General features: G+C 55.6%; 1 protein-coding gene across 1 annotated transcript in view; it reads right to left on the bottom strand.

Annotated features, from left to right (window-relative positions):
* Positions 1-1,462: 1,462 nt before the first annotated feature.
* CPT1A (carnitine palmitoyltransferase 1A) overlaps positions 1,463-26,839 on the bottom strand; it is a 56,262-nt gene continuing 30,885 nt past the window's right edge. Inside the window, exons 9-19 of the mRNA XM_042904173.1 lie at positions 25,937-26,024; positions 23,446-23,641; positions 21,194-21,382; positions 20,185-20,290; positions 17,126-17,242; positions 15,494-15,658; positions 7,821-7,955; positions 5,439-5,591; positions 4,448-4,561; positions 4,130-4,222; positions 1,463-3,184 (exon numbers count right to left, since the gene is read on the bottom strand). Coding sequence (XP_042760107.1) covers positions 3,098-3,184; positions 4,130-4,222; positions 4,448-4,561; positions 5,439-5,591; positions 7,821-7,955; positions 15,494-15,658; positions 17,126-17,242; positions 20,185-20,290; positions 21,194-21,382; positions 23,446-23,641; positions 25,937-26,024 — 1,443 coding nt within the window. The 3' untranslated portion in view covers positions 1,463-3,097. The remainder of the gene's footprint in view (positions 3,185-4,129; positions 4,223-4,447; positions 4,562-5,438; positions 5,592-7,820; positions 7,956-15,493; positions 15,659-17,125; positions 17,243-20,184; positions 20,291-21,193; positions 21,383-23,445; positions 23,642-25,936; positions 26,025-26,839) is intronic.

Genomic DNA, 26,839 nt, shown 5'->3' on the forward strand with positions numbered 1-26,839 from the left:
GATGAGCTTACTCTCCTTTTATGGCTGAAATAATCACACCACGATGAAGTTCAGCGGAGTTCGGGGCAGGGCTGAGAACGCAGTGGGGCTTCCCGAACTGTAGGGATCTGGAAGGCAGCCGATGCGAACAACAGCTAAGAGCTCGAAGAGCCTGTGACCAAGCACATCAGCCGGTGAGGCCCTGCCCTTCACTCTCTCGTGACAGACATTCGCATCGAGCCGCTCTGATCACCAGGCGTACGCAGCCACCTGTGTGAGTCACCAGCCAGCCAGACTCGAAGACCCAGGAGCTCTGGAACACTCCTAGATGTAATGCCGGCCCGGCTGGGTCAGCCAAAGCCAGAGCCATCTTGTTCCTCAGGCCTGGGCCCAACTCCACCTCCTGTTTGAGCCAGCTACGTCCCCCTACTCATGACCCTCTCGTCTGCCTTGGGACACCAAGGGTCCTTTGAACGGCTGTCTTGGTTCTCTCCTCCCCCCACTGGATCCGATCTCCACCACCGCCAGAACCTGGTGGGGCCCCCGCTCTACCGAGCAGAGCTTTGCACGCAATAGGCACTCAAAGACTACTGAGAAAACGAATTCGTGCATTCACCGAACAGATATTTGTTGAGCACCTACTATACGAAGGACACTTCCAGGCGTGGGGGCGGGAAGGGAACGCATAAAGGGATGAAGAATAGAAACCCACGGCCCACAGCAGCTTCCTTTCTCAGCGAGGCCCGTGCATCTTGTGATGTGCACTCTGCACAAGCCAGGCCATCGGCACAAACCCCTCACCTCTGTCTCCAGGGCCTGACTTCTTCCTTTGTCCCTGACTCATAGCCTCCTGATCAACATAAGGGAAGAGCCAGAAACAAAGACTGGGATTAATGTTTTATTAATGATAACATTCATCCTGCATTTCTAAGATTTACATCCAAAAGAGCATATTGTATTTACATGCAACGGACAGCCCAAGGTAACAAATTCAAACCACAGCTCCTTTAAGAAAAGACTATGGCTTATTCCACGTTAAATTAAATACGTAATACTCTTCCCTCCTCCTTGCAACATGTACAATAAAAACCCACTCTCCTTTCTTCCAGGAAATATAAAATTGCATTGATAACTGCACTGGTTAACGACAGGTAATTACATTGGAAATATTTAAACCTGAGAGACAAGCCCAAATAGGTATTAAGTGCTACGGGTCAACATTCAAATTCACATGCGAACGCGAAGGGAATGCAGACTTGTCCGGTCAATAGTGCAGGATTTAGGTGGCTGTGACAGTCGCCGATGCCCCCGTGATTGGAAGCCGTGCCCACCCGGGGCACGCTATTCCCCACCCCCCACCTCCTTGACTGTGAACCAGATGAACACGAGGGTTTGTTACCATAGTTGTTGGTTTTCATCTTAGTTTTGTTTTTGTTTTGTGTGGTTTTTTGGCCTGTTTTCATTTCTTCTTGCTTTTAAGAGCAAAAAAAAAAAAAAAAAAAAAAAAAAAAAACTCTTTGGCCCACGTAGGTGGGAATTTTGCATGAAAACACATACATAAATACATGTGCTCTGCAAGCAAGCGCCCTGTCTCCTCCAACAGTTCAGCCTGGCCATTGTATCACTGGAGTGCACGACTCTTTACAGAAGCAAGCCCGACCGGAGCCAAGTGGTCAGAAAAATAAATACACAGTTTTAAAAACGGGACAGCTGAGCCTGTCACTACCGCCCAGAGGCAGTGGGTCATTTCATTCCATGATCCTTAAGGGTTACATTAAATACGGAAGACGATTCAGTGCATAATCGCTTTGTGGTCAATCAGACTCTCTCCATAAAGGCACTCCCACCCGAAGGATAGGCTACGTTAAACTTAGCACCTGTCACCGGTGACGCGTGGCGGGTCACCGAGATGGCGTGGCCTCCTGTTCCCGTCTCCCCGCATCTCGGCTGGAGAGGAGAGGGGTCCTCCCTCCCCAGGTGGGGTTAGAAAGCACGCCCGGGGCCTCCAGGTGCTGCACTGTCCTGACCCTTCTGAGGTCACTCTTCCCGTTTCTTGAGCTTTTGTTTTCCTTCGTCAGTGGTCAACGTCACGCCCTCCTTGCCGTCAGCCCGGGGAAGCAGTAATCCCGAGGCACGTCTTGTACCTTTTTATTCTTCAGTGACTACGGCAGACGCGTCACACCTGGTCACGATCTCCCTCGCTCCCCGTTTCTGACACACGCACACTCTTTCTTTTGTCGCTTAATGATGCAAGGAAGGCGGGCCGAAGAGAGGGCTCTAGGCCAGCTGCCCTCCCAAGGAAACTGGTCTTTCTAGGGGTAGGGAAGCCACAGGAAGCGCTTATTTACAGGGTTATCCGCTCCGTAAACGAGAAAGGAGTAAGACGCTCACCATTCCACCTGAAGGTCTGCAGAGCACGTCTTTCCTACGGTCTCCCTTTCGTTAGGGCCTCGCGTTTTTAAGGCACTGGGTTTGAAGACTTGCAGGGTCAGTAAAAACTACAGAATACGGGATGCTAACTCGCTTCAGACACGGAGAGGCACACACAGACTACCAAGCCAGACGGGGACAGAGTTACTACCCACAGGGACACAAAACTGGTTCCCAAAGCACAAGGCTTCCATTAGTGCATTATACATGCGTCGACTACGAACAGTCTAACATCTCTGCCTGGAACGCTTCTCTCTCTGCACAAAAAAAAGCTCCGATAAAAAAGTAAATGCCCGTTAAGGACCAGGTATTCGGTCCCCACCGAGGAAACGTGCCACTGTCATTTCCCACGGGTGAAGTCACAACCCCACTAGTCCCTTAACTAGCTCAACCAGATTTTTATCCTGTATATAAACGCAGTGTGGCTGCATAAACTTTCGGGGGGGGGGGGGGGGCACCTTATCAAACATTCCCAAAGTCAGGACCTGCCAGGAAGTAGTGGGATTATACTTCACAGGGTGAAGACGGCTGTTCTAGGAAACAACACCACCAAACCCCGGGCGGGAAGGAAAACTTCTGGGTTTCTTGAGCGATTTTTCACCCCGAACTATAATCAGGAGCAACAGCTACTTTTCATTTGGTTTTTTATCAGCAGAGCTCGTTTTCCTTCACGGTGGCTCTCGTGGGATTACTTTCTGGAGTTGCAGCTGAACCCAAACAAACCGATGATGTCAGTCATGGCCTGTTTCAGGTGCTTCCCAAAGCGATGCGAGTCCTGGCGTTCAAAAACAAAAACCGGAAAAACACACGTTACGACGCGGAAATCCCACACCACGAGCCACTTACAAACGGCCCCTTCCTTGCAAACATTCCTCTTTGCCAGTTCTCGAAGCTCTGACTTTATGGCTTCATCACTACGTCACGCGTCCTGGAGACAGGCTGAGGGTTCGCGCAGATAACCGGCCGTGTGCGTGTGTGGGTGTGCTTTTGCTGGAAGGCCTCCCCTCATGGCAACACGTTACATAAAACATGATAAGTAAATGAATTCCAGTCCTCTCTGCTAACAGGGCACTTGGCATTGCTTTCAGGCGTTGCTTTCCCCGTGGAAAGGAAGCACAGAGACAAGGATAGGGGGCTCGAGCGTGGCTCAGTCGGTTAAGCGTCCAACTTCGGCTCAGGTCGTGACCTCACAGTTTGTGAGTTCAAGCCCCACGTCTGGCTCTGTGCTGACGGCTCGGAGCCCGGAGCCTGCTGCGGATTCTGTGTCTCCCTCGCTCTCTGCCCCTCCCCCGCTCACACTCTGTCTCTCTCAAAAATAAACATTAAAAAAAATTTTTTTTTAATTTTTTAAGTTAATTAGGTTGAGAGAGGAGCGCCTGGGTGGCTCAGCTCGTTATGCATCCCACTCTTGTTTTGGCTCAGGTTGTGATCTCATGGTTCGTGGGTTCAAGCTCCGCATCGGGCTCCACACTATTAGCACAGAGGCTGCTTGGGATTCTCTCTCTCTCTCTCTCTCTCTCTCTCTCTCTCAAATAAACTGAAAAACTTGGGTTAAGAGAATTTTTAAATTCATTTATTTGAAACAAAGTCCAAGGCAAGTAAAAGTATACAGGTGAACTGGTCTTTTCCATCAAAGTGAGGAAAAACACTTCCGTCAAATTAGAAAGAAGGCCGTAAAAATACCCCATCTTTAGAAAAGGGGGCCCTGTTTCGTACTTACGGTCTCAGGGCAGGAGAATTTGGAAGATACGTGGAAGTTGATGAGGTTCTCGCCCACGAGGATGTAGGACACCCCATACCCATCGTCCGCAACCTACAGAGCAAGGCAAGTTTCAGCTGAACCTCGGGAAAGGAGATGATGTGAAAACGGGACTAACATTTTTCCATACAAGACTGGCATTAACACCCTGCAGAATTCCTCTACAGCGGTGCCCGACAAGGTAAGGAGGGGCGTGTGGAAGACCTGAAGCAGAGGCGGACGGGAGGGCGCGTCCTGCCCCGACCTGCAGCTCTGTGTACATCACGCTCAGTCACTTACCGGCCCAAAGCCCCCTCCGCTGCACACGTACTCTGGATTCTTCTCCAAATCGAACAGCTCTACCTGCTGCTGAGGGGTCTGGCTGGTTGATAATCTCCAAGGCTCCGATAAGACCTGTTGAAGACCACAAGGAGATTCTCTCATGGCGCATTTTTAAGAAATGTTTTTAATGTTTATTTTTGAGAGAAAGAGAGAGACAGAGCACAAGTGGGGGAGGGGCAGAGAAAGGGGGAGGCACAGAATCTGAAGGAGGCCCCAGGCTCCGCGCTGTCAGCACAGAGCCCGGTGCGGGGCTCGAACCCATGAACCGTGAGATCATGACCTGAGCCAAAGTCAGATGCTTAACACCCAGGCGTCTCTCCCGTGACACTTCTCCCTGTACCGTCCTCTTCTGTCCCTGAGACAGGAAGCCCCACTGGAAAAGGAAAAGCCTTGTTCGGTGTCTGGGTGGTCACGGACGCCACAGGTCTGCGGCCCTGAAGGCCCGGTTGTCTGGGGGCAGTATGTGCGCAGAGAAGGCCTGGGGCAGATGAGGGCACCCGGATGGTTGGGGGATGGGCAGCACCAGCAGAAAAGGGGGCGGATACATTAACTAAGATTCGGAAAGGGGGCTGTGCTGCCCGGAAACAAATTCGCAGGAAGTCTTCGAGTTGCCTGTTAAACATGGCATTGTTAACAATTAAATTTTATAACTCAAAATTACACTCCATTACAAACGAGGGTGATACATACAAGAGCTCATCACTCCATGCTCCGTGCTCGAGGTCACTGGCGTCGGGGGGGGGGGGGTCAGGAGGGTTAAATGTGACACCAAGTATTCCCGGGGACTGAAGGGACACGGCACTGAAAGCACAGCTCGGATCTGACACTGTGATGACCGTTCAGCTCGAGCACCCGTTTGTGAGGCCCCGTCCCACTTGCAAGGCTGCACCGACTTAGTCTGGGGGTAGCCAGCGTGCCTGGCCGAGCGGCCGCTGGCAGCCACACTCACCTCCTTCAGGAAGGGGGAATCCACGGCCAGGTACTTGGACACCACGTAGAGACAGAAGAGGTGACGGTCGATCCCGGAGCCAGTCATCGCCAGGCGGTACAGGTGCTGGTGCTTCTCGGAGGCGACCTTGAACAACTTGAGCCTCTGCTCAACCTAAGCGAGGAGGGGTGAGGAGATGCGAGTTGTGCGGGGGGCGGGGCCTAAGTCGGCTCTGGGACGCAAGCAACGGCCCTTCCCTCCAAGGGTCCGATGGCCCGAGAAACGGGGGTCTCGGGAGGGGCGTGCCGGGGCAGAAGCCCCACCTTGTGCCACCGAAAGGGCGGCTCAGAAACCGCAGGGGGCGCACGACAGGAGAGGCATCGTGGTCCTGTGTGCAGCCAGCCCGGCGTCACCTTGCTCAGGCCTACTGATGTCCTTCCAAAGAATCAGAAGCCTTTGTTCTTGGGAACAGTTTCACCAGAGCAGAGCGGGGCGGGGCAGGGCCGTGTAGGGCAGAACAGGGCAAGCAGGTCAGAGCAGGACAGAGCAGAGTAGGGTAGAGCAGAGCAGAGTAGAGTAGGACAGGGCAGGCAGGGCAGAGTAGGGCAGAGCAGACAGGGCAGGGCAGAGTAGGGCAGAGCAGAGTAGGACAGGGCAGGCAGGGCAGAGTAGGGCAGAGCAGAACCGAGTACAGTAGGACAGGGCAGGCAGGGCAGAGCAGACAGGGTAGGGTAGGGCAGGGCAGAGCAGGGCAGGGCAGAGTAGGGCAGAGCGGAGCAGAGTAGAGTAGGACAGGGCAGGCAGGGCAGAGTAGGGCAGAGCAGACAGGGTAGGGCAGGTCAGAGCAGGACAGAGCAGAGTAGGGCAGAGCAGAACCGAGTATAGTAGGACAGGGCAGGCAGGGCAGAGCAGACAGGGTAGGGTAGGGCAGGGCAGAGCAGGGCAGGGCAGAGTAGGGCAGGGCAGAGCGGAGCAGAGTAGAGTAGGACAGGGCAGGCAGGGCAGAGTAGGGCAGAGCAGACAGGGTAGGGCAGGTCAGAGCAGGACAGAGCAGAGTAGGGCAGAGCAGAACCGAGTACAGTAGGACAGGGCAGGCAGGGCAGAGCAGACAGGGTAGGGTAGGGCAGGGCAGAGCAGGGCAGGGCAGAGTAGGGCAGGGCAGAGCGGAGCAGAGTAGAGTAGGACAGGGCAGAGCAGGGCAGAGTAGGGCGGAGCAGAGTGGGCAGGGCAGAGTAGGGCAGAGCGGAGCAGAGTAGGACAGGGCAGGCAGGGCAGAGTAGGGCAGAGCAGAACCGAGTACAGTAGGACAGGGCAGGCAGGGCAGAGCAGACAGGGTAGAGTAGGGCAGGGCAGAGCAGGGCAGGGCAGAGTAGGGCAGAGCGGAGCAGAGTAGAGTAGGACAGGGCAGAGTAGGGCAGAGCAGACAGGGCAGGGCAGAGTAGGGCAGAGCGGAGCAGAGTAGGACAGGGCAGGCAGGGCAGAGTAGGGCAGAGCAGACAGGGTAGGGCAGGTCAGAGCAGGACAGAGCAGAGTAGGGCAGAGCAGAACCAAGTACAGTAGGACAGGGCAGGCAGGGCAGAGCAGACAGGGTAGGGTAGGGCAGGGCAGAGCAGGGCAGGGCAGAGTAGGGCAGAGCGGAGCAGAGTAGAGTAGGACAGGGCAGAGCAGGGCAGAGTAGGGCAGAGCAGGGCAGAGTAGAGTAGGACAGGGCAGGCAGGGCAGAGCAGACAGGGTAGGGCAGGGCAGGGCAGAGCAGGGCAGGGCAGAGTAGGGCAGGGCAGAGCGGAGCAGAGTAGACTAGGACAGGGCAGAGCAGGGCAGAGTAGGGCGGAGCGGAGTGGGCAGGGCAAGGGCGGAGCAAGGGCCCTGGCCAATGTCTCCCGGGCCACCAGCAGTGCACGCCTGCGCTCTGGGCACAGATCTGGCCTCGGCCACGTCCCGGTTGTATGGCCCAGCAGCCTATGGAATTCACCGGAGTCTCCGATCCTCGGCTGCGAAAACGAACTGCCCTAACAGTTCCCAGGCCACTGCCAGATTCTCAAAGGCAGCGTATGGACAACCGGAGCCCCGGGCCCGGGCGGGGGGCTTCGGCGTGGGCAGCGGGCTCCCGTAACCCCGAGCGGAAGGCTCCCGTGGCCCGGTCCCCGCGTCCGCACCCAGCCCCTTGTTCTGTCCTGCCGCACCCACTCCCAGGCCTGCCCGCGCCGGGTGCGAGCCTAACTTAGACTCAGGGAGTCCAAGCTGTAGGACGTTACGGAAGGGACACAAACGTTAACCTCTCCGTGCGCGTCCCGACCACGCCCGGTTCCCCTGAAAGGAGGGCAGGGGAGAAGCTGAACACGGCTCCCCCTGCAGAGGCTCGCGGGTCAGCCCCAAAGCGTCCCCAGCCCGGCGCCACGTTACCGTCTGGGTGGGGTCCACCATGGCGAGCACAAAGTTGCACGACTCCGTGGTGCAGGAACGCACGGTCTCCGTCCTCCCCTCTCGGAAGAGCCGGGTCATGGAGGCCTCGTACGTGAGGCAGAACTTGCCCATGTCCTGGGAAAGGAAGAGAACTTTCATACGAGGCAGGGCAGGCGGACGGACTCTGATGCACAAGAAGGGACAGGTCGGCTTTAGCTTTTAGTCAACATCAGTCTTCATTCACACGGGGCTGTGCAGCAGGCAGACGGAGACGTCGTTAGCTTTGCAAAGGGCTGGGGGCGGGGGAGGTCAGGTTCTGGGTAGCCCAGGTTCCGTTTCCGGGTGCAACCGATGCCATGACGCGATTTCCTGAGCTTCACGCACCCCCCCCCCCCCCCCCCCGCCGCCCCAAGTGCAGACACATTTATGGGAGGAACACGGGGCAAGGAGACGTTCGGGCAAATTATTAAAAGACACAAGGTGTTGGCAGGGAACATTCCACCATGTCTGCATGACGGTGATGATGACCCAGTTGAGAAGGGACAGGTGAGGAGTGATGTCCCCCAGAAGGAAGGCAGGTGGCCGGGGCGGGAGGGGAGACGAAGCAGAGGGGGCCGGCCGTGGTCTTGAGGTCTCATTGGGATGCTCTCATTTTTCCAGTGAACCACGAAGAAGGCTGGCCTGCCGATGGGGGAGGGAGGCGCTGAGAGCCAGAGAGAGGGGGCGCGGAACAGAGAGTGGCTGCCCGGGGGTCCGCCAGAGTCAGCCACTCAGCGCTGTGAAGGGGAGTGGCCAGCACTCTGGGGTTCATCTCCGGCCACACCAGCCTCTTGGGTGCGGGGCCCAGCGGGCGGAGAGCCGGCCGGAGCCGGGGGTGGTTCTGCTGTGCCTGGGGCCACGGGACGAGATCGGGGAGGACGGCAACAGGCCGGGGAGACCAAGCCCAGGGGAGGGGACGGGGAGGGCAGGACGGGCAGAGGCCCCGTGGGGTCCAGGAACGCTGTCGTCAGGGACCGCAAGGGGGCTGGGGTGACAGAGGCGGAGACCCTGGAAGGGACAGATGATGGCACGGCAGGGGCTCCAGGTGGAAGCGGCAGGTGGTGCACAAGGACGGGGTCCAAGGAGAGCATGCGCCGCGAGAGGAAATCGCTTGCAAAGTGCCCGTGGCCGCCAGGCCAGCTCGAGGACGCGCCGATTCCCAATATGGACGGGAAAGCGGCCAACGGCACTTTGTGGACCCAAATAATTCCTGAGCGGACAACAGCGCCGGGCGCTCGGGCCCGGGCGACCCCAACGTGACGGAGGGGGCCCTGCGACCAGCTGACAATGTCACACAAACCCAGAGCCAGAGTCCAGGCTGAGCCTCCCGGAGCGCGGGCCGTGCCTGTGAGCGGCCTTCGGGGCTCTGTCCCTCCCCCAGTCCTGCCTGCGAAGAGACGAGGCGAGCAGGCCACGGGGTGGGGAACACAGGCCAGGAGGCCTGTGACGATCCACCTTCGGTGGCTGGCACTTGCCCACACGGAAGGCTTCCACGCTGCCCCCCATGCCGGTGTATGTGGGGTACAGAGAAGAGTAACAAGCAAACGGGGTCCGGGCGATCTTAGCAAACACGCCTTTCAGCGAACTCGCTGCCAGCTGCGGGTTCCAAGGGGCGCCAAGGGGCACGTGATCCAGCCGCGGGCAGGGAGGAGGGAAGGAAGAGAAGGAGATCCGGGCAAAGAGGGTAAATGTGGCATTTTAGTCATTTAACACAAGTTAGCTTGGGCTCCACGAGGCAACGACTTCTGTGAGGCCCACTTTCCAACACCAAACCTCAATCGTGAGTGGTCAGCACGGCCATGCAAGGTACCCACAGTTTTTTCAACGACCCCCTAAACGTCCCGGCAAACGCATCGAGCATTAGTGCGCTCGGGGTCACCAGCCGGGTTACGCCGGGAGCCCCGCTCAACCTGCCACCCCTGGGACAGCGGCCGCTCGCCCCCCGCGGACGCCTCCAGTTTCTAATGAGCAGGACCAGAAGTCTGTGAAGACACTAACATGCACGGGGCAAGAACACAAACCTGTCACACCCTGGGACGGCTGCCCCGGGCTCAGTGTTCAGGCTGGTGGTGGCACTCGGGGGGATTTTCACCTCTAGCGTCTAAATGAAAAATAAACATGACCCCAAAGCAGGAGGCAAACAGCCACAGACTAAACACAGGACCGCTGCCCTGTGTGTTCATTCAATCAGTCATGACTCGTTTGCGGATGCTTCTTCCTTGCGGCTGCCGCGTTCCTGGCACGAGACGGGTTGTGTCCCTGCCCTCAAGGGGCAAGCGTTCTAGCGGGAGAAACGGGTGATATACATAATGTAACACCGTGACAGGCGCACCGAACAGAAATAACGCAGGGTGACGGAAGGGCCACGGGGTGGCGGCTGTTTTAAATAGGAGACGGGGGCACTTGGGCAGAGACCGAACCAACCACAGCTCTGTCTCTGAAACAGCAATTACCAGCGGAGAACAAGTGCAAAGGCCCTGAGGTAGGGACGAGCTTGACATACTCCCAGGCAGCAAAAAGACCAGCGTGGCAAAAGCTGAGTGAATGAAGCTGAATGAGTCAATAGAGAAGGTCGGAAGGGCAGACGGGGACCAGACCAATGGTTACTAACCTTGGGAACGTGGTCACTCGGAAGGGAAAAATAGATACATTTTAGTTTCTGCCAACCTCAAACTCAAATACGGCATTTAGAAGCACAGCCAACAAACCACACTCATTATGAACGGCCCCCGTGACTTGGAAGAGAAAATCATAGCTGTTTGCGCAACAAATTATGGTTGCTACAGATATGCCAAAATATCATCTATGCTTATCACTGCTTCAAAACTACACTAGGGGGCGCCTGGGTGGCTCAGTCGGTTGAGCGACCGACTTCGGCTCAGGTCACGATCTCGCGGTCCGTGAGTTCGAGCCCCGCGTCGGGCTCTGTGCTGACAGCTCAAAGCCCGGAGCCTGTTTCAGATTCTGTGTCTCCCTCTCTCTGACCCTCCCCCATTCATGCTCTGTCTCTCTCGGTCTCAAAAATAAATAAACGTTAAAAAAAAAAAAAAAATTCAAAACTACACTAGCTTTGGACCTGCTGCTCAAAATTGAGTGCTCAATTATATTTACTGCACCGCAAGTTTACGTTTAATATTGACGTGCGTTTTAATTAACAGATTACCTTCGTAACCCTGAGTATTGCCTTTTTTTAAAAAAAAATTTTTTTTAATGTTTACTTATTTTTGAGAGAGAGAGAGAGACAGAGAGCTAGCGGGGGAGACACAGAGAGAGGGAGACAGAATCCAAAGCAGGCTCCAGACTCCGAGCTGTCAGCACAGAGCCCGACGCAGGGCTCGAACTCCCGAACCGCGAGATCGTGACCTGAGCCGAAGTCGGACGCTTAACCGACTGAGTCCCCCAGGCGCCCCCTGAGTATTTCTTACAACGCTTTATAGAAGTTATTCTGAGAGGGGATTCCCCCAGGCTTTCCTGAACTGCCGACGGGGTCCAGGGCGCAGAGAAGGTTCAGAGCCTGGAGCAGAAACCCAGGACCCGCGGGACATCTGGAGTCACACGCGGCCACGGCGAGGTCTGCGGCTCAGAGCTGAGCAGAGGAGGGTCTCTAGGAAGAGGCTCGTCCCTAACACAGCAACCGCTTCATGAGCGAGCTCGCACGTGCGAACTTCTGAAAGGAAAGAGCTGCCTGGCATTTTTCATAGGTCATCTTAGTACGCGGACCGTTCTTAATAGGCTGAGTGTGGTGTGAAAAACAGACATGGGTGGGAGGGTGGAGAGTGAAGTCCTGGTAACCTCCAGCCGGAGGGCAAAGAACAGACATAAGCACGAAAACAGGTCATCTTTCGCTTTGAAAAAGTAACTTTACACGCCCAGAAAACGCGAACACGGCACGATAGAAGAAAATAGAGACCAACCTTCCCGGCACCGCCTGCCAATGTCTTCCATCCATCCATCCCTCCTAGGCTCTGCATACAATAAGGCCAGAGCCGGGAAACGTTTTCCGTGCCGCGCAGGGAGCAAACATCACGTGTTTGTGGGCCACGTGGCCCGGCTGTCCCTCTACAGCTCAAAACACCCGCGGACAGCACATCCAGATTAGGTGTGACAGTGCTAACCACATGCTCCCTGTGAACCCCGAAATGCCGATTGATATTTACATGTCACGTTATCCTTCTGTTTTGTTTTGTTTTTTCAATTATTAAAAATCAATACCATTCTCAGCCCAAGGACCGAGTGAAAACAAGTCACGGACTGGATGCGGCCTGTGGGCCAAAGTCTGAAGATCACCGTAATAAATTATCAGCCTTCAAACTTTCACATGGTGTTTTACAACCACATATTTGTTCTTTTCCCTTTCTTTTTTCTTTCTTTTTCTTTCTTTCTTTCTTTTTCTTTCCTTTCTTCCTTTCCTTCTTTCCTTCCTTCCTTCCTTCTTTCCTCCTCTCCTTCCTTCCTTCCCTCCCTCCCTCCCTCCTTCCTTCCTTCCTGAAAGAGAGAGCGCAGGAGAGGAACCAAGAGAGAGGGAGGGAGACAGAAAGAATCCCAAATAGGTTCCGAGCTATCAGCGCAGAGCCCAATGCGGGGCTCGATCTCACGAACCGTGAGCTCATGACCTGAGCTGAAGTCAGGAGTCGGACACTTAACCAACTGAGCCACCCAGGTGCCCCACAGCCGTGCATTTTCACAGAATACGCTAGACATCACTCGACAGTCACGTGACAGTCCGTGGTACGAGAATACCGTAATCTAACAGGTTTCACACTGATAAGCTTTCAGATTGATTCCAATTTTTACCGAGGGGTGTGCTTAAGCTGACCTTTGTGAGCCTGTCCTTGAAGGATACAATTCGCAAGGCACAATTTGCCAGGGAAATGGTTACACGTTCACGACACGTGTTTCCAGCTTTATGAGCCCAACTGCTGTGCACGAACGTCCCTTTCTAAATTGCCCTGCACAAACACAGAACTCAAGGAAGACCTTGGCAAATGGCACAAAGATTCAGTCTCCCTTACGCTGCACTTTCTGGATTCCCGGCAAGATTAGACTGCCCACGTACATCCACTGACCGTCTGTAGCTTTCTGTTCTCGTCAACCACCCGCTTCTGCTCTGACTCTGTTTTCCTACCGGGCTCTGTCTTTTCTTCCCAAATGGAACCCTCCAGCCAATTTCCCCAACTCCATTCGCTAATTAAATTCATCCCCGCCCACCGATGTTAAATCCCACCTTTGCCATAGAGAACTGCGTGGCACTATCCGGAAGCAGCCCGGCACCGTGATAATGACCACGCTCTTCCAACTTCCAGATCGCAGACTTCGAAAGAACAAGCGTCCGCCTCACTGCGTGTACCCTTTTCGGATCGTCCCTGGGGATTCTCAAACGTCAGCTCTTCTAGACGAACTTGAAGCTTCCCCAAATCATCTTCAGACCTCAGACTGGGTTCACATAGGAGTGTGAACCGGGACCATTCGCCTCTATGAGGTCAAGCTTCTCTATCCCAAACCACAGCCTTGTCTCCCTTTCGGAGACCGTCTCTATCTTCTCCGTGGCTCTGGGCCCTTCCTCCCCGCAAAGTCCCACCTGCTTTACGAACACACGTCCGGATCCCAGACTCTCGTCTCTGCTCCCGTTCTGTCCCCTGCTCTATTTTCTGCTTGGCCATCACGGCTCGACAAGGAAGATACTGGGCTTTGTAGACTCTGCAGCAGGCTCCGCTCTGAGCGTTCGTCTTAATCATAAAAGCTTTTCTGCTGGCTCTTCCCGAGAGGATGTTGTGACGGTCCCCCTGCCCAAGTATCCCGTCAGCTGCACGGACTGCACTCACGGAAAGGAGTTCGAGGACAGCGAAGCTGCCGGCTGCAGCTCACCCTTATTTTAATGGGGTGACTCACTCACCTCTTCACCTTTAAAGCCATATGCTGGCTACTGATACGTGACAGCATTGATCACGTTAAGGAAACAGTCCCCGTCATTTAGAGCTGTCGTCAGGAATGGACACCGAGTGTTTGATGTCTTTTTAGTATCTGTCGAGGGGACTGTCTGGTTCCTCCCCTGATCTAATAATGCGATTTAATCTATTACCGGATTTGCTAAGACCAATCCGTCCCCTCGTTGCTGGGACCATAAGCTGCTGCTGGTGACTGTACTTTTCCTATACTGGTAGATTCTATTTGCTACTATTTTATTTAGGGTTTTTTTTTTCTTTGCATTTGTATTCACGAGCAACGTTGGTCTTTTTTGCATCCATCCTGTTCAGGCATGGGTTTCAGAACCAGCCTGCCTGGGTCCACGTTCAGCCACGCCACCGTGAGCCGCGATGTCAGGCAAGCCAGCTCACCGGCTCATGTGTGACGCACTGATGAAAAGGGTCCTGCCCAGGAACCAACCAGGCAGCTCCTCCCTTTCCGAAGCCCCTCGAACTTATGCTTGTCATGGCCCCGCAGCTGCTTCTAAGCACAGTCGCGTTTCAGGCAGCTCTCCAACTTCTGACTTTCTTAGATGTTGGTTTACTTTTGAGAGAGTGAGCGAGCACAGGGGAGGGGCAGAGAGAGGAGGGGGCAGGGGATCCGAAGAGGGCTCTGTGCTGACAGCAGACAGCCGGAGGCAGGGCTCGAACTCACAAGCCGTGAGATCATGACCTGAGCCAAAGTTGGACACTTAACCGACTGAGCCACCCAGGCATGCCACCCACCTCTGACTTTCCTTGGGTACTGACCTCCTTCCAGCTTCTTGCCTTATCTTGGGTCAGCTTTACTAATTTCTGTTGCTGCCGAAAACATTTCATCCAGTTCTTTTCAAATGGGTTACTGTGGAACCGAGTGTTCCCTTCGGAAAACCTCTGTATTGGAACCGTCATCAGCTTTTAAAGCCCTGACACTTCATATTTATGGACAATGTGTGCTCGTTAATTTAAAAAAAAATCAAGCTTATTAATCTTAAGATTCAGTTATCATATCTTTCAGTCACTTACTCCATCAGACAGAGAGCTCAGCTCCCCTATGACTGTGCTTCTGTCCCACTGCTTTGGGTGAGTACATTATTTGGGAAAAGAAAGCCTCAAGAGGGGACCATCTCTGTGAAGGACTACGGTAGAGTCGGGGCCCCTGGGGGGCTCAGTCGGTTAAGCGTCCGACTTCGGTTCAGGTCATGATCTCGCGGTTCGTGGGTTCGAGCCCTGCGTCGGGCTCTGGGCTGACGGCTCAGGGCCCGCAGCCTGCTTCGGATTCTGTGCCTCCCTCTCTCTCTGCCCCTGCCCCACTCACACTCTGTCTCTGTCTCTCTCTCAAAAATAAATCAACGTTAGAACTACAGGAAAGTCGATTTTAAGTACAGTTTTGGCCTGTGTGTTCTAGTTTATCCGCGGTCAACATTACCCCTCGCTGTCCCGCATCTGTTTCTCTTCCTGAGTTTACCACCCGAGAGGGGGCTCCGCTCCCCAGGCGTCCCATCCCGTCGGTGGCAGAGACCCTGGACTAGGACGCGCGGGCAAGACCCGGCAGGCTGTGTTCCGCGCCGGCGGCTGCCCCCCCCCCCCCCGGGACAGGTGTCTGGCCTTCCCCACCCACGGGGCAGACGGCCCCGGGCACGTATGCGTCCAGGACCCCCCAGGGCTCGCGACAAAACCCCAGGCTCGTACCTTGTAATGCGCCAGCTGGAGCGCGAGCTGCACAAAGGCGTCCGGGCTCGTCCGGCACTTTTTGATGAGTCCTTTGCCGAAGGGGTGGAACGGGAAAGAATGGAAATCCACGTCGTTGGCCAGAAGGCTCGCGCAGCCCAGGGAAGTCTCGATCACCTCCTGACACTTGAGGGAAAGGAGACGGAGGCTTTAGTTAACGGGGGAGGGCGGAGGGGTTACCGACGTACCCCGAAGCCACAGGGTTGGGGCCCCAAAACACACCCCGTTTTCCTCTCGGCTCTTTCCAAAGTGTTACCCGGCAGCTGTGCTTCGTTAGCAACACGGCACCCCGCTCGCCGACCAGTGGCGGGGTGGCCCCGGCAGGAGGGACGCCGGTAGGAGACGGGGGCTTCCCGGTCTGAGCGGGACCCCAAAGGCCATCTGGAACAGCCCGAGTTTTGTTTTGTGAAGCCCATCGCGGCGACCGAGGAACCAGTTTAAAGCAAGAAATGGACTGTGGTACAACCACACGATACAGACGAGCGACCGGGCCACGGAATCACACGGGAGAACCGTAAATGCGTGTTACCGAGTGAAAGAAGCCAGCCTGAAAAGGCCACGTACGACAGGATTCCACAAACAGGACACCGTGGACAAGGCAAGATGTGGAGACCGGGCCAAGATCACCGGTCGCCGGGGGCTAGAGGGGGGGGGGCGGGGAGGGATGAACAGGCAGAGCACAGGTTTCTGGGCAGCGACACGACTCTTGGGATGCCGTGCTGGTGGACACAGGTCACCACGCACCCGGCTCATCAGTGATGCGTTCACCACGGAGAGTCAACCCCCACGGCGACGCTGGGCTCCGGGTGACGGGGACACGTGGGTGCAGGTTCACGGGCTGTGCCGGACGCACGGCCCTGGCGGGGACGTGGGTAGTGAGGGAGGCTGCGTGCGTGTGGGGTCGGGGAAGGGGGACAGGAGGGATCTCAACGGACTTTCCGCTCACGTCTGCTGTGAAACTAAAAAGGCTCTAAAAGTGAAATCTACGGACACGTTTTAAATAAATGCCGACCGACTTGGTCAGCTGACACGTCTCGGCAAAGGCTACCTTTCTCTGGGGAGCACACCCCAGCCCCAGGGACACAAATGCTTGGGGTACAGCACCACATGTGACGTTTTCTACTTCGACAGTTATTTCTTGAGGCCCGGGAACTCCTGCCTGGATTACAGGAACTGGAATGTGCTATTTCCACCCCCAAAATCCCTTCCCCCCACACGCTTCCTTCCAGCGAGTGGACTGCACCTGAGAATCTTGAAGAGACAAAAATTATAAGGGAGTGATCTAGAGTAGTTCAACCCTGGAGGAAGGGACTCAGTTTCCCACTTTCTCACTGCGACGTCTAGCTGGGTCCGAGCCGGAAACGTCGCCGACCATCTCCGCCGAAACCTCAAGCGGAGAACTACCTAGTGGGGCCCCTGAGACAGCAGGAGCTGGGGCAGCCCCACGGCCCCCCCGAGACGCCCGCACGGACAAGGTTCAGTGTCCGTGGTCTCCAGCTGGGCTGGCGCACACCCACCAAGTACGCGTGGACAGTGCGGCTGTGAGAGCTGAAGCTCGTCCCCCACCCCGGGCGACGGATCGTTCGGACTCACTTCCTCCGGGATGTCCCACTGCAGCCGGGTGGGGTACGGAATGTTCGGGTTGGGGTCGCCCTTGCAGTGCCCGTCCTCGGCATAACCCAGCTGAAAGGAGTCAGTGGCCAGGACGTACTGTCGCAAACGAAAAGATACACATGTCAAGTGAGAGAGGATTATCGTGGCCGACGGTGTTACGTAAGACGTATTTGAAATGACATCCGACGGAGACGGATCCTTGTTGTCTACAGAGATACGACTGACACGTTAACAAGAGCCACTCCTGGGGTGTGCGGACTTCACACCCTCGGCACAGCCACCTAACGTGACCGTTCCTATCTCCACTCCAGGAGCGGGGAGAAAAACGGACCCTGTGGGCTGCTCAGGAACACAGTCAGGAGTTCAAGCCCCAGGTTGGGTGTAGAGATTACCTAAAAATAAAACCTTTATGGGGCACCGGGGTGGCTCAGCTGGGTGAGCGTCCGACTCTCGATCTCAGCTCAGGTCTCGATCTCAGGGTCATGAGTTCAAGCCCTACGTTGGAGCCTACTTAAAAAAATAACAATCATAAGCCACTCTGGAAAACGGTATGGAGGTTCCTCAAAAAACTAAAAACAGAACTACCCTACGACCCAGCAATCGCATTACTAGGCATTTATCCACAGGATACAGGTGGGCTGTTTCGAAGGGACACTTGCACCCCAATGTTTACAGCAGCACTATCGACAACAGCCAAAGGATGGAAAGAGCCCGAACGTCCATCGATGGATGAATGGGTAAAGAAGATGTGGGATACACACACACACACACACACACACACACACACAATGGAATATTACTCAGCATCAAACAGAATGAAGTCTTGCCATTTGCAACTACGTGGATGGAACTGGAGGGTATTATGCTAAGTGAAATTAGTCAAAGACAAATATCATATGACTTCGCTCATATGAGGACTTTAAGAGACAAAACAGATGAACATCAGGGAAGGGAAACAAAAATAATATAAAAACAGGGAGGGGCACAAAACATCAGAGACTCTTAAACACAGAGAACAAACGGAGGGTTGCTCGAGGGATATTGGGTGGGGGATGGGCTAAATGGGGAAGGGTCGGTAAGGAGGACACTTGTTGGGATGAGCACTGGGTGTCACACGTAGGGGATGAATCACTGGGCTCTACTCCTGAAATCATTATTGCAGCAGATGCTAACTAACTTGGTTGTAATGGAAAAAAATGTAAAAAAAAAAAAAGTAAAAAAATGTAAAAAAAAAAATTAAAAAAAAAATCATAAAATAAAACCTTAACAACAACAACAAAAAAGACCACATGTTGTAGGAGTCTGTTTCTATGAAATGTCCAGAACAGGCAAAGTGACAGAGACAGAAAGTAGATTTGTGGTTGCCAGGGATGGGGCGGGGGGGGGATGAAAATATGCTAAAATTAGGTAATGGGGATGGCCGGACAACTACTTTGTAAAACACAAAACCCAGGGAGTTGTGTACCTTAAGGAGGTAAATTTTATAGGACGCGAACTATATCTCCATCAACAATAACAAAAACATTTCTTTAAAGAGGAATCCCAGCACCCAGTGAGCTCCCCAGCGGGGGAGGCAAAACACAAAGAAACAGACAAAAAACACCCGCCGAGTGTCTGAGCCGCTCTGCCTCGGAGCCCCCAGAGTGTCCAACAAGCTGAAATTTCAGAAATACAACGGACAGCAAAATGGATTCAACTCTGACCTGATTTTTTCTTAACTGGCTTGGCACAGTGAGGCTAGCTCTCGTTCTAACGTGGCCTAGGCCTCCGAGACAAGAGAGTAGGTCAGATCCCGTCCATGCGGGGAGCCCCTGGGGTCCCCATCCAGTCCCTGGACCCAGAGGCCATTCTGTCAGCTGACGGTAACAGTTAAATGCCAGCACTTCCATCGGGGCGCCTGGGAGGCTCAGTCGGTGAAGCGTCCGACTTTGGCTCAGGTCGCGATCTCACAGTTTGTGAGTTCGAGCCCCGCGTCGGGCTCTGTGCTGACAGCTCAGTGCCTGGAGGCTGCTCCGGATTCTGTCTCCCTTTCTCTCTGCCCCTCCCCTGCTCACGCGGTCTCTGTCTCTCTCAAAAATAGATAAACATTAAAAAAAAGAAAATTTAAAAAAAAAAAGTTACCTTGAGCGTCATGAGACCAAAGTAATACAGAATTTCTGAATCGAGGCCACTGTTGACAACCCTGGAATTTAGCAATTTCTTTAAACAAGAACTGTGACGGATGAGTTAAGTAAGCAAAACCTTCCTTGGGGGCACCGGGAGGCGCTCAGGTGGTTAAGCGACGGACTCTTGATCTCGGCTCAGGTCACTATCTCATGGTTCATGGGTTCGAGCCCTGCATTGGGCTCTGTGCTAATGGCACAGAGCTTGGTTGGCATTCTGTCTCTCCTTCTCTCTCTCTCTCTCTCTCTCTCTCTCTCTGTGCCCCTCCCCTGCTTATGCTCTGTCTCTCTCTCAAAATAAATAAATAAACTTAAAAAAAAAAAAAAAGTCATTAAAAAAAAAAAAAGAAAGCAAAACCTCCCTTCGGTGATTCACGCCAACAGTGAAAACAGTTCAAACGGTTCAGGGAGAAATGAATTTTTAAAAATTAAAAAAACTGGCAGGGCCAACCCAACCCCACATTTTATTTATTATTTTTTTTCTAATGTTTTCTTTATTTTTGAGAGAGAGAGAGTGTGAGCAGGGGAGAGGCAGAGAGAGAGAGAGGGAGACACAGCATCTGAAGGAGGCTCCAGGCTCTGAGCTGTCAGTGCAGAGCCCGACACGGGGCTCGAACCCACGAACCGCGAGATCGTGGCCTGAGCCGAAACCAAGGCTGAGCCACCCAGGTGCCCCATTAAATGTGTTTCTACCTAAGGAACGTGAGTTGTAGGAGGCGAAGACACGAAGGGCTTTTGTTGGGCTACTGGTGACTTCCAGTGCCCACACGTGTTACGAAGCATCGTATCATCAGACGAAAACCACACGATAGAACGCAGTCTGGGGTCTGGATCTGCAACAACTCCCACATCCCAGCCGGAGCTGCAAAGGCTCACCTCCCACAGGTGCCCGATGATGGGCGCGTCGGCCCAGGAATGTTCCGCGTTCATGCCCACCTTCCCGTTTTTGAAGACGATGAACGTGAAAGACTTATCGAACCACCTGCGGGAAACAAAAATTACATGTTTTATTCTGGGTGGGCTCCTGGGCCCCCGCCCCTCGACAAGCTGGTCCTGAACCTCTGTGGACTGACGATCAGAGCGCACGTTGCACTCTGAGGCCAGTCACTTCTCTGTGTCAGACACAGACGTAACCATTTGCGCGCTGGAGACCGGCAGAATAGAACGTGTTATTCTAACGTGAACCAGCCCACAAGGCAATTGCCAAAGAGACAGGAGGCCACGTGCCCACACACCCCCGCCCTGGGCCAAACCTCGTCCCCGGGGGCAGGGCAGGCAGGACCTTGCTTCACAGACAAGGGACAGGAGGCTCCGGGACGGTCACGATCAGTGAGCAACAGGTCAGCCCCGTCCACCTCCTTCCCCTGCCTGGTCCCAGACACCAGGAGCCACGCCTGTCACCACTACCATGACAGGTGGTCATGCACAGAAGGGGTTAGGATCTCAAGTCTGCCGCTTAAGCTGTGTGTGTGTGTGTGTGTGTGCGTGCGTGTGTGTGTATGGAAAGAAGAAAGTCAAGAGTTGTGCTTTAAGTTTATTTCTTTATTTTGGAGGGGGGGGGGGGCGGAGAGAGAATGAGAGGGGGAGGGGCAGAGAGAGAGGGAGAGACAGAATCCCAAGCAGGCTCCACGCCATCAGCGAAGAGCCTGACGTGGGGCTCGAACTCACGAACCGCGAGATCCTGACCTGAGCCGAAACCAAATGTCGGATGCTTAACGACTGAGCCCCCCACCCCGACCCCCGGGCGCCCCTTAAGAGTTGTGTTTTACGTGAGCTCTTATTCCTCAAGAGCGGAGATACCGGAGGCAGGTGCGGTGACATGTGACGTCCCTTCCAAACTCGCAGGTGAGCTACGGTCCCTCAGGAGGGAGGGGAGGTGCAGTACCTGTCATAACACCTGCCGTGGAGGAGGGACTTGGCATAGGAGTCCATCGACGCATCCGGGTCTTGCTGCCTGTACCCCTGCTCGGTTTCATCCAGCGTCACGAAGAACGCGGCCTTTTCCACGGCGTCGAGGGACTGCTTATTTTTCCCGCGGCCAAAATAGGCCTGGCGACACTTGGCCCAGGGGACTCTGAAATCAGAGTTCAACGGAGGTAAGCCCGCGGCGATGCGGGGACCTCTCCTTACCCGTGACGTTCAAAATGACAGCGTTTTTCCCAGTTTGCTAGGAATCGGAGGGGACTCGCACACTTAGGATTTTGCGAGTACGACTGCCCGTGGGTGGCCGTGCCGTTTGCGGGCAGGAGTTCGACACGCACCTCCGTTCGCAAACTGCCGCACGCGCGACAAGAACACAGGCTGGCCCGTGAGCTCAGCCACCACGGGGCAGTGACCCCCGAGAAAGCGCCCCTCACGCCCGCACCAGGGTCCCCATCTTGGAGCAGTTCTGGCAAGGAAGTCACCGCAAGTGTGTGACCACCACCTCGTCCCTGTCCTAGCTCCCTGGTCAACACGACCGTCCCCACTTTTTCAGAGGGGGAAACTGAGGCACAGAGACGTGGTCACAGCTACTTTGTGGCGGGGAGAGCTTCAAACCCAAGTCCCGCCCAAGTCCGTGCTGCGAACGACCCCGGGACACCCCCGGGACAAGAGGCGCCCCCGGGAGTGCAAGTGAAGGGACTCTTCTTCTCCACCCGCCTCACGGGAGCTACAAGCAGCCGATGTGACGCCCACCTCCTGAGAGGCGCCCCAGTCGTGGCTGCTTGGACTGCTCCTGGCCCCCTCACTCAGCGCCCCCTCAGGTCTGCCGCCCCACCCACCCTTCCAGGTCAGGGTCACCTGGTCTGTCTCCCGCCCTCTTCTCTCCCCAGCCCGGACGGCTCTCGTCAGTGTCTGCCAGGGGACAACGGTGACAAGGGCATCTACTCGGCACCTGGTGTGGTGCGAGGGGGCAGGAAGGTGACAGGCCGGCAGACACGCTCGGTGTCTACACCGAGGGCTCTGGGAGGTGAGATGGGGGAGCTCGGGGCCGGGTGCCCGCTGAGCCCCGCAGGGGGTGGGGGACCCCAGGAAGGCCCGCTCTGTGGCTGCACCGCGCCCGCCCGCCATGCCGCGCACTGACGCTCACGGGCACGTGGGACGGGAGCTCGTTCCCCAGGACGGACCGTCCACCGCCGTTCCTCGCAGCCCCGTCGAAGCCCAGCGATGACCCAACACTCCCGGGGCTTCTGGGACCGAGCCTCCCCTGCTGCTCAGGCTGCCGTTCCGGCCCTCCCTGCCGGAGGACCCCCTTGCCTGCAGGAGCCCCCGGGCCAGAAGAATCTCGCAAACGTGCTCGGGGTGCCTGGTGGCCCCTTCAACAGCAGAATCAAGCCCAAACGTAGTCGGGCACACAGAACCCTCTCCGCCTTGTGTTCCGGCGTCCCCAACCCCCTCTGCAGGTCCCTGCACGGATTGTGCAGTGCGCTCCCTGGACGCCCCTGCCACTTGTCGGGCCCGCTGCCACCCTCCGCGTGCTCGTGCCCGGGCATCTTCCTCTTCTCTGAGAAGGGTCACTCACCACCTTGCTGCCCTCGCAGCTGCCACATCGCTGGAAGCCGGTGCTGGCTAACCGGGGACAATACTGCCCCCTGGTGGACAATACTGCCCCCTGGTGACAGCGAGCAAAGTGTGGGCAGTTTTCACTAAGTGGTGGCTGCTGGTGTCGGGGGAGGGGGGGTAGCGGGGGGGCAGGATGCTGCTTAACATCCCCACCAGGACACAGATTTCTCCAGCCCAATGTGCACACAGCCGAGGCTGAGAGACACTCAGCTCTGTTTCCGAGCTAATTCCTTAAGTAAACAGAAGCCTCTGAACGATCTTTAGACGTGGCAGGAAATCTATCCCTGACGCGGAGGCCTTGGTTTAAACTTGTTCTGTGTCCTAAATTAAATACGCCCGCGGCCGCACAAAACAGGCTGACTCCTCTCCGTCGGGGGCCCCGGTCCCCGTGCGGACGCAGGCCCACCCGCGCGCACACGCGGCCTCGGTGACCCACCAGCGGGGACGGGGACGCCAGGCTCTGGCCCCGCCCCCACCGCCAGCCGCAGGTCGCCCGCAGGCACCTGTCCTCCGGCTGAGCCCCCGGGGAAGGGCGAGAACCACGAGGGGTGCCCGCAGCCCCCAGGCACCACCGGGGTCACAGACACCGCGCACCTTTCTCCCGCGGTGAGGGCCGCCAGCTTGGCCTCCCCGGGCTGGGGCTCCGAGGGGTCGTCCAAAATCCTCTGCATCTGCTGCTCGATTTCCCGGGGCTTCAGCAGCCGGCCGTCGTGATAGAGCCAGACCTTGAAGTAACGGCCTTTGTGGAACACGACGATGTGCTTGCTGTCCCTTATGTGCTGGATGGTGTCTGCGGCGGGACGCGGGGCGAGACACAAAATCCAGAGGCGTGAGGTTATGGGAGAGGAGAGAGGCACCCCCCGCTTTCCCGCGGCACCAACCCCTCTCGTCCCGCGTCCCCCCAGCTCGGCCCGTCCGTCCAGTTCTCAAGAGTCTCGAGAGTCCGAGTGGCATCAGACTGGAGAGCTCTGGGATCACACGGGTTTCGCTCTGGCTCAGCCCTGCTCAGTCACTCGAGGGACGTACCATCCTGGGCCAACGACTTAAGACTGCTGAAGGGTTTCTACCAGAAAACTCCAGCAAACGTGCAGCCTTTACTTCAAAGTCAGAAATAAGAAGGGGCGGCCGGGTGGCTCAGTCGGTTGAGCGTCCGACTTCGGCTCAGGTCATGATCTCACGGTTCGTGGGTTCGAGCCCCGTGTTGGGCTCTGGGCTGACAGCTCGGAGCCCGGAGTCTGCTTCACATTCTGCGTCTCCCTCTCTCTCTGCCTTTCCCCCACTTGTGCTCTCTCTCTCTCTCTCTCTCTCTCAAAACTAGACAGACATTAAAGAGGTAATTATGTTAAAACATGGTGAGTAAGATGAACCTTTGCCCCGTATGACTAGGATACTTATAGGAAAAGATCAGGACACAGACACACACAGAGGGACCACACACAAGGAGAGAGGACTCGGGAGGACCGGGCCCTGCCCGTGCCTGCACCTGTAGCTCCCGGCCTCCCGGACCAGGAGGCAGTGAATGTGTCTTTAAGCCACGCTGTCTGTGATGTTTTGTGACCACGGCTCTAGAAACTGATACACTCCGTAACCAACAGCCCAAAATATACACTTAAAACAACAAAAACAATAAAAGACTTAGGAATAACTCTGTCAGATGAGGCCCAAAACCCTGGCAGACAAAAGTACAGCAGCCCCCCACCCCTGACCCAAGAGGGGTATGTTCCAAGACCACCCCCCCTGCCGAGTGGGTGCCCGAAGCCAGAGTGCACTGAATTCTAAACACATTACTGGCTTTTCTGTTTTACATACCTACGATCCTACGATAAAGTCTGATTTATCAACTAGACGCAGGAGGTTAACAATAATTAATAATAAAACGGGACAAATGTAGCACATGCCATGTGAACGTCGTTTCTCTCTCTCAAAATACCCTATCCTCACCCTTCTTCATGTGATATGGTAAAACGCCCACGTGGTAAAAGGACGTGAGGCAAGGGACAAAGGGTGTGACACAGGGTGAGGCTGATGTTCTAGAGGACCATGTGCTTCCCGCACGGCGGCTGGCCGCAGATAGCCGAGACCGCGGAACGCGAAACCGCGGACAGGAGGGGGCAAAACCGTAGGACGCTTCATTAAAATCACTTTTACAAACACTATTAGGGGCAACTGCTTTTTGCTGGCCCGGCCACTTTTCGCAGCAGTCTGGCCACGGGCCACCCGAGTCCAGAGCGTGAGAGAGACAGGGGCTGACTTTTTAACCAGGACGCCCCACGCCGGGGGAACAGCAGGTACGCTGCTCGAGTGACTTTTCAGAAAGCTTCTGAATCCCGGGTCCCAGAAAGCAGAGTCCAGACGGAAGCCCACCCAGAGGGCAGCTTCTGCGTCCAAGGACCCCCGTGCCCAGCACCAGGGGACAAGTTACCGCCCAGGGCTCACAGTCTGGAAGCACCCGGCTGCCTCAACACCCCCGCTCCCCCCACGCCAAAGCCGATCAGCTTGGGACTCTATATACGACCAGCTTGAAAGGCAGCAATGGGTTCGGTAGGGTGGCCGCCATGAGGTCTAGACAGGTTCGTCAGGTGAGAGTGGCAGGTATTTCCTCCCGGCACGGCCACCCGGAGGCTCAGTGGCAGCACAGCCTGAGCTGTGGCCTGGCAGGCCTGGGACAGTCCCCGGTGATGCCACGTGTTCCTTTCATTCTCAAGGGTGCCCCGGCTTGGGCGGGTGATGTGGCCGCCCTACGCTCTGGGAGGGTGGGTGGGGGTCAGCCGTCCCGGCTCAGGTTGCTCCCGGGGGGCACAAGCCCACGTGCATCACACGTGGGCCAGAGCAGACCGCCCCTGCGGGAGCCAGAGGAAGAAGAGGACATTCCTGCCCGGATCTGGAGCAGGCTCCCTATAAGACGGCCTTCAGCCCAAGAGAAACTCAAGTCTGAAGACAAGCCACACGTCCGGTCAACGGAAGGAATGTTCCCGAGCCCGCATTCTCACAACCTCAGGAGGGGTGGGCACGAATCACTGCCCACTGTCATTCCGCCGCCTCCGTGTGGAGCGAAAGTGCTGCTTCCGGAAGGAGCCCCACTCACCCGTCTCCTCTCCCGGGATCCGCGAAGTATTAAACATCCGCTCCCACTGAGCGGAACAGAGTGGGACTGTGGATCCCAGCAGCAGAATCTGCAACAAAAGTATGTTTCAAACAAATAAGAATTCCATGGCGGGGGCGGGGGAGGATGCTGAATTTGTGGGGCACCAGGCAGGCTCAGTGGGAAGGCCGTGCAACTCTTGATCTCGGGGTTGTAAGTTCGAGTCCCATGCTGGGGGTAGAGATTACACAAAAGAATAAAAGAAGAAAATCTTTAGGGGCGCCTGGGTGGCTCAGTCGATTCAGCAGTTAAGCATCTGATTTCGCCTCAGGTCATGATCTCGCGGTTCATGGGTTCAAGCCCCGCACCAGCTCAGAGCCTGGAGCCTGCTTCGGATTCTGTGTCTCCCTCTCTCTCTGCCCCTCCCCTGCTCACACACACTCTCTCTCTCCCAAAAATAAATGAACATTAAAAAAAACTGAAAAAAAAATTTTGAAATGCTGGATTTGTTTTCCAAGTCCACAGGGCGTTCGACTTAATCCCTTGCAAACTCTGCAAAGAGCAGCCTTTCTCTGGGATGCCAACCTTCACCGCAAAGCAAAGCTTGAACTGTGCCAGGGCTTCCGGCATCTTCCTTCCCAAGTAACACGTTCTGATCGGTCATTTACAAACTGACACTTTCAACCAAAGGCGTATTTAAGAAAGAAATGCCTGGGTGGCTTGGACAGTCGAGTGTCCTACTTTGACTCAGGTCAGGATTCATGGTTTGTGAGTTCAAGCCCCGCATCGAACTCTATGTTGCTTGGGATTCTCTGTCCTCCTCTCTCTGCCCCTCCCCTACTTGTGCTCTATCTTTGTCTCTCTCAAGGGGAAGGGGAAGGGGAAGGGGAAGGGGAAGGGAAGGGA

This window comes from Panthera leo, chromosome D1 (assembly GCF_018350215.1).
Source record: "Panthera leo isolate Ple1 chromosome D1, P.leo_Ple1_pat1.1, whole genome shotgun sequence".
In the NCBI taxonomy this organism is placed as follows: domain Eukaryota; kingdom Metazoa; phylum Chordata; class Mammalia; order Carnivora; family Felidae; genus Panthera; species Panthera leo.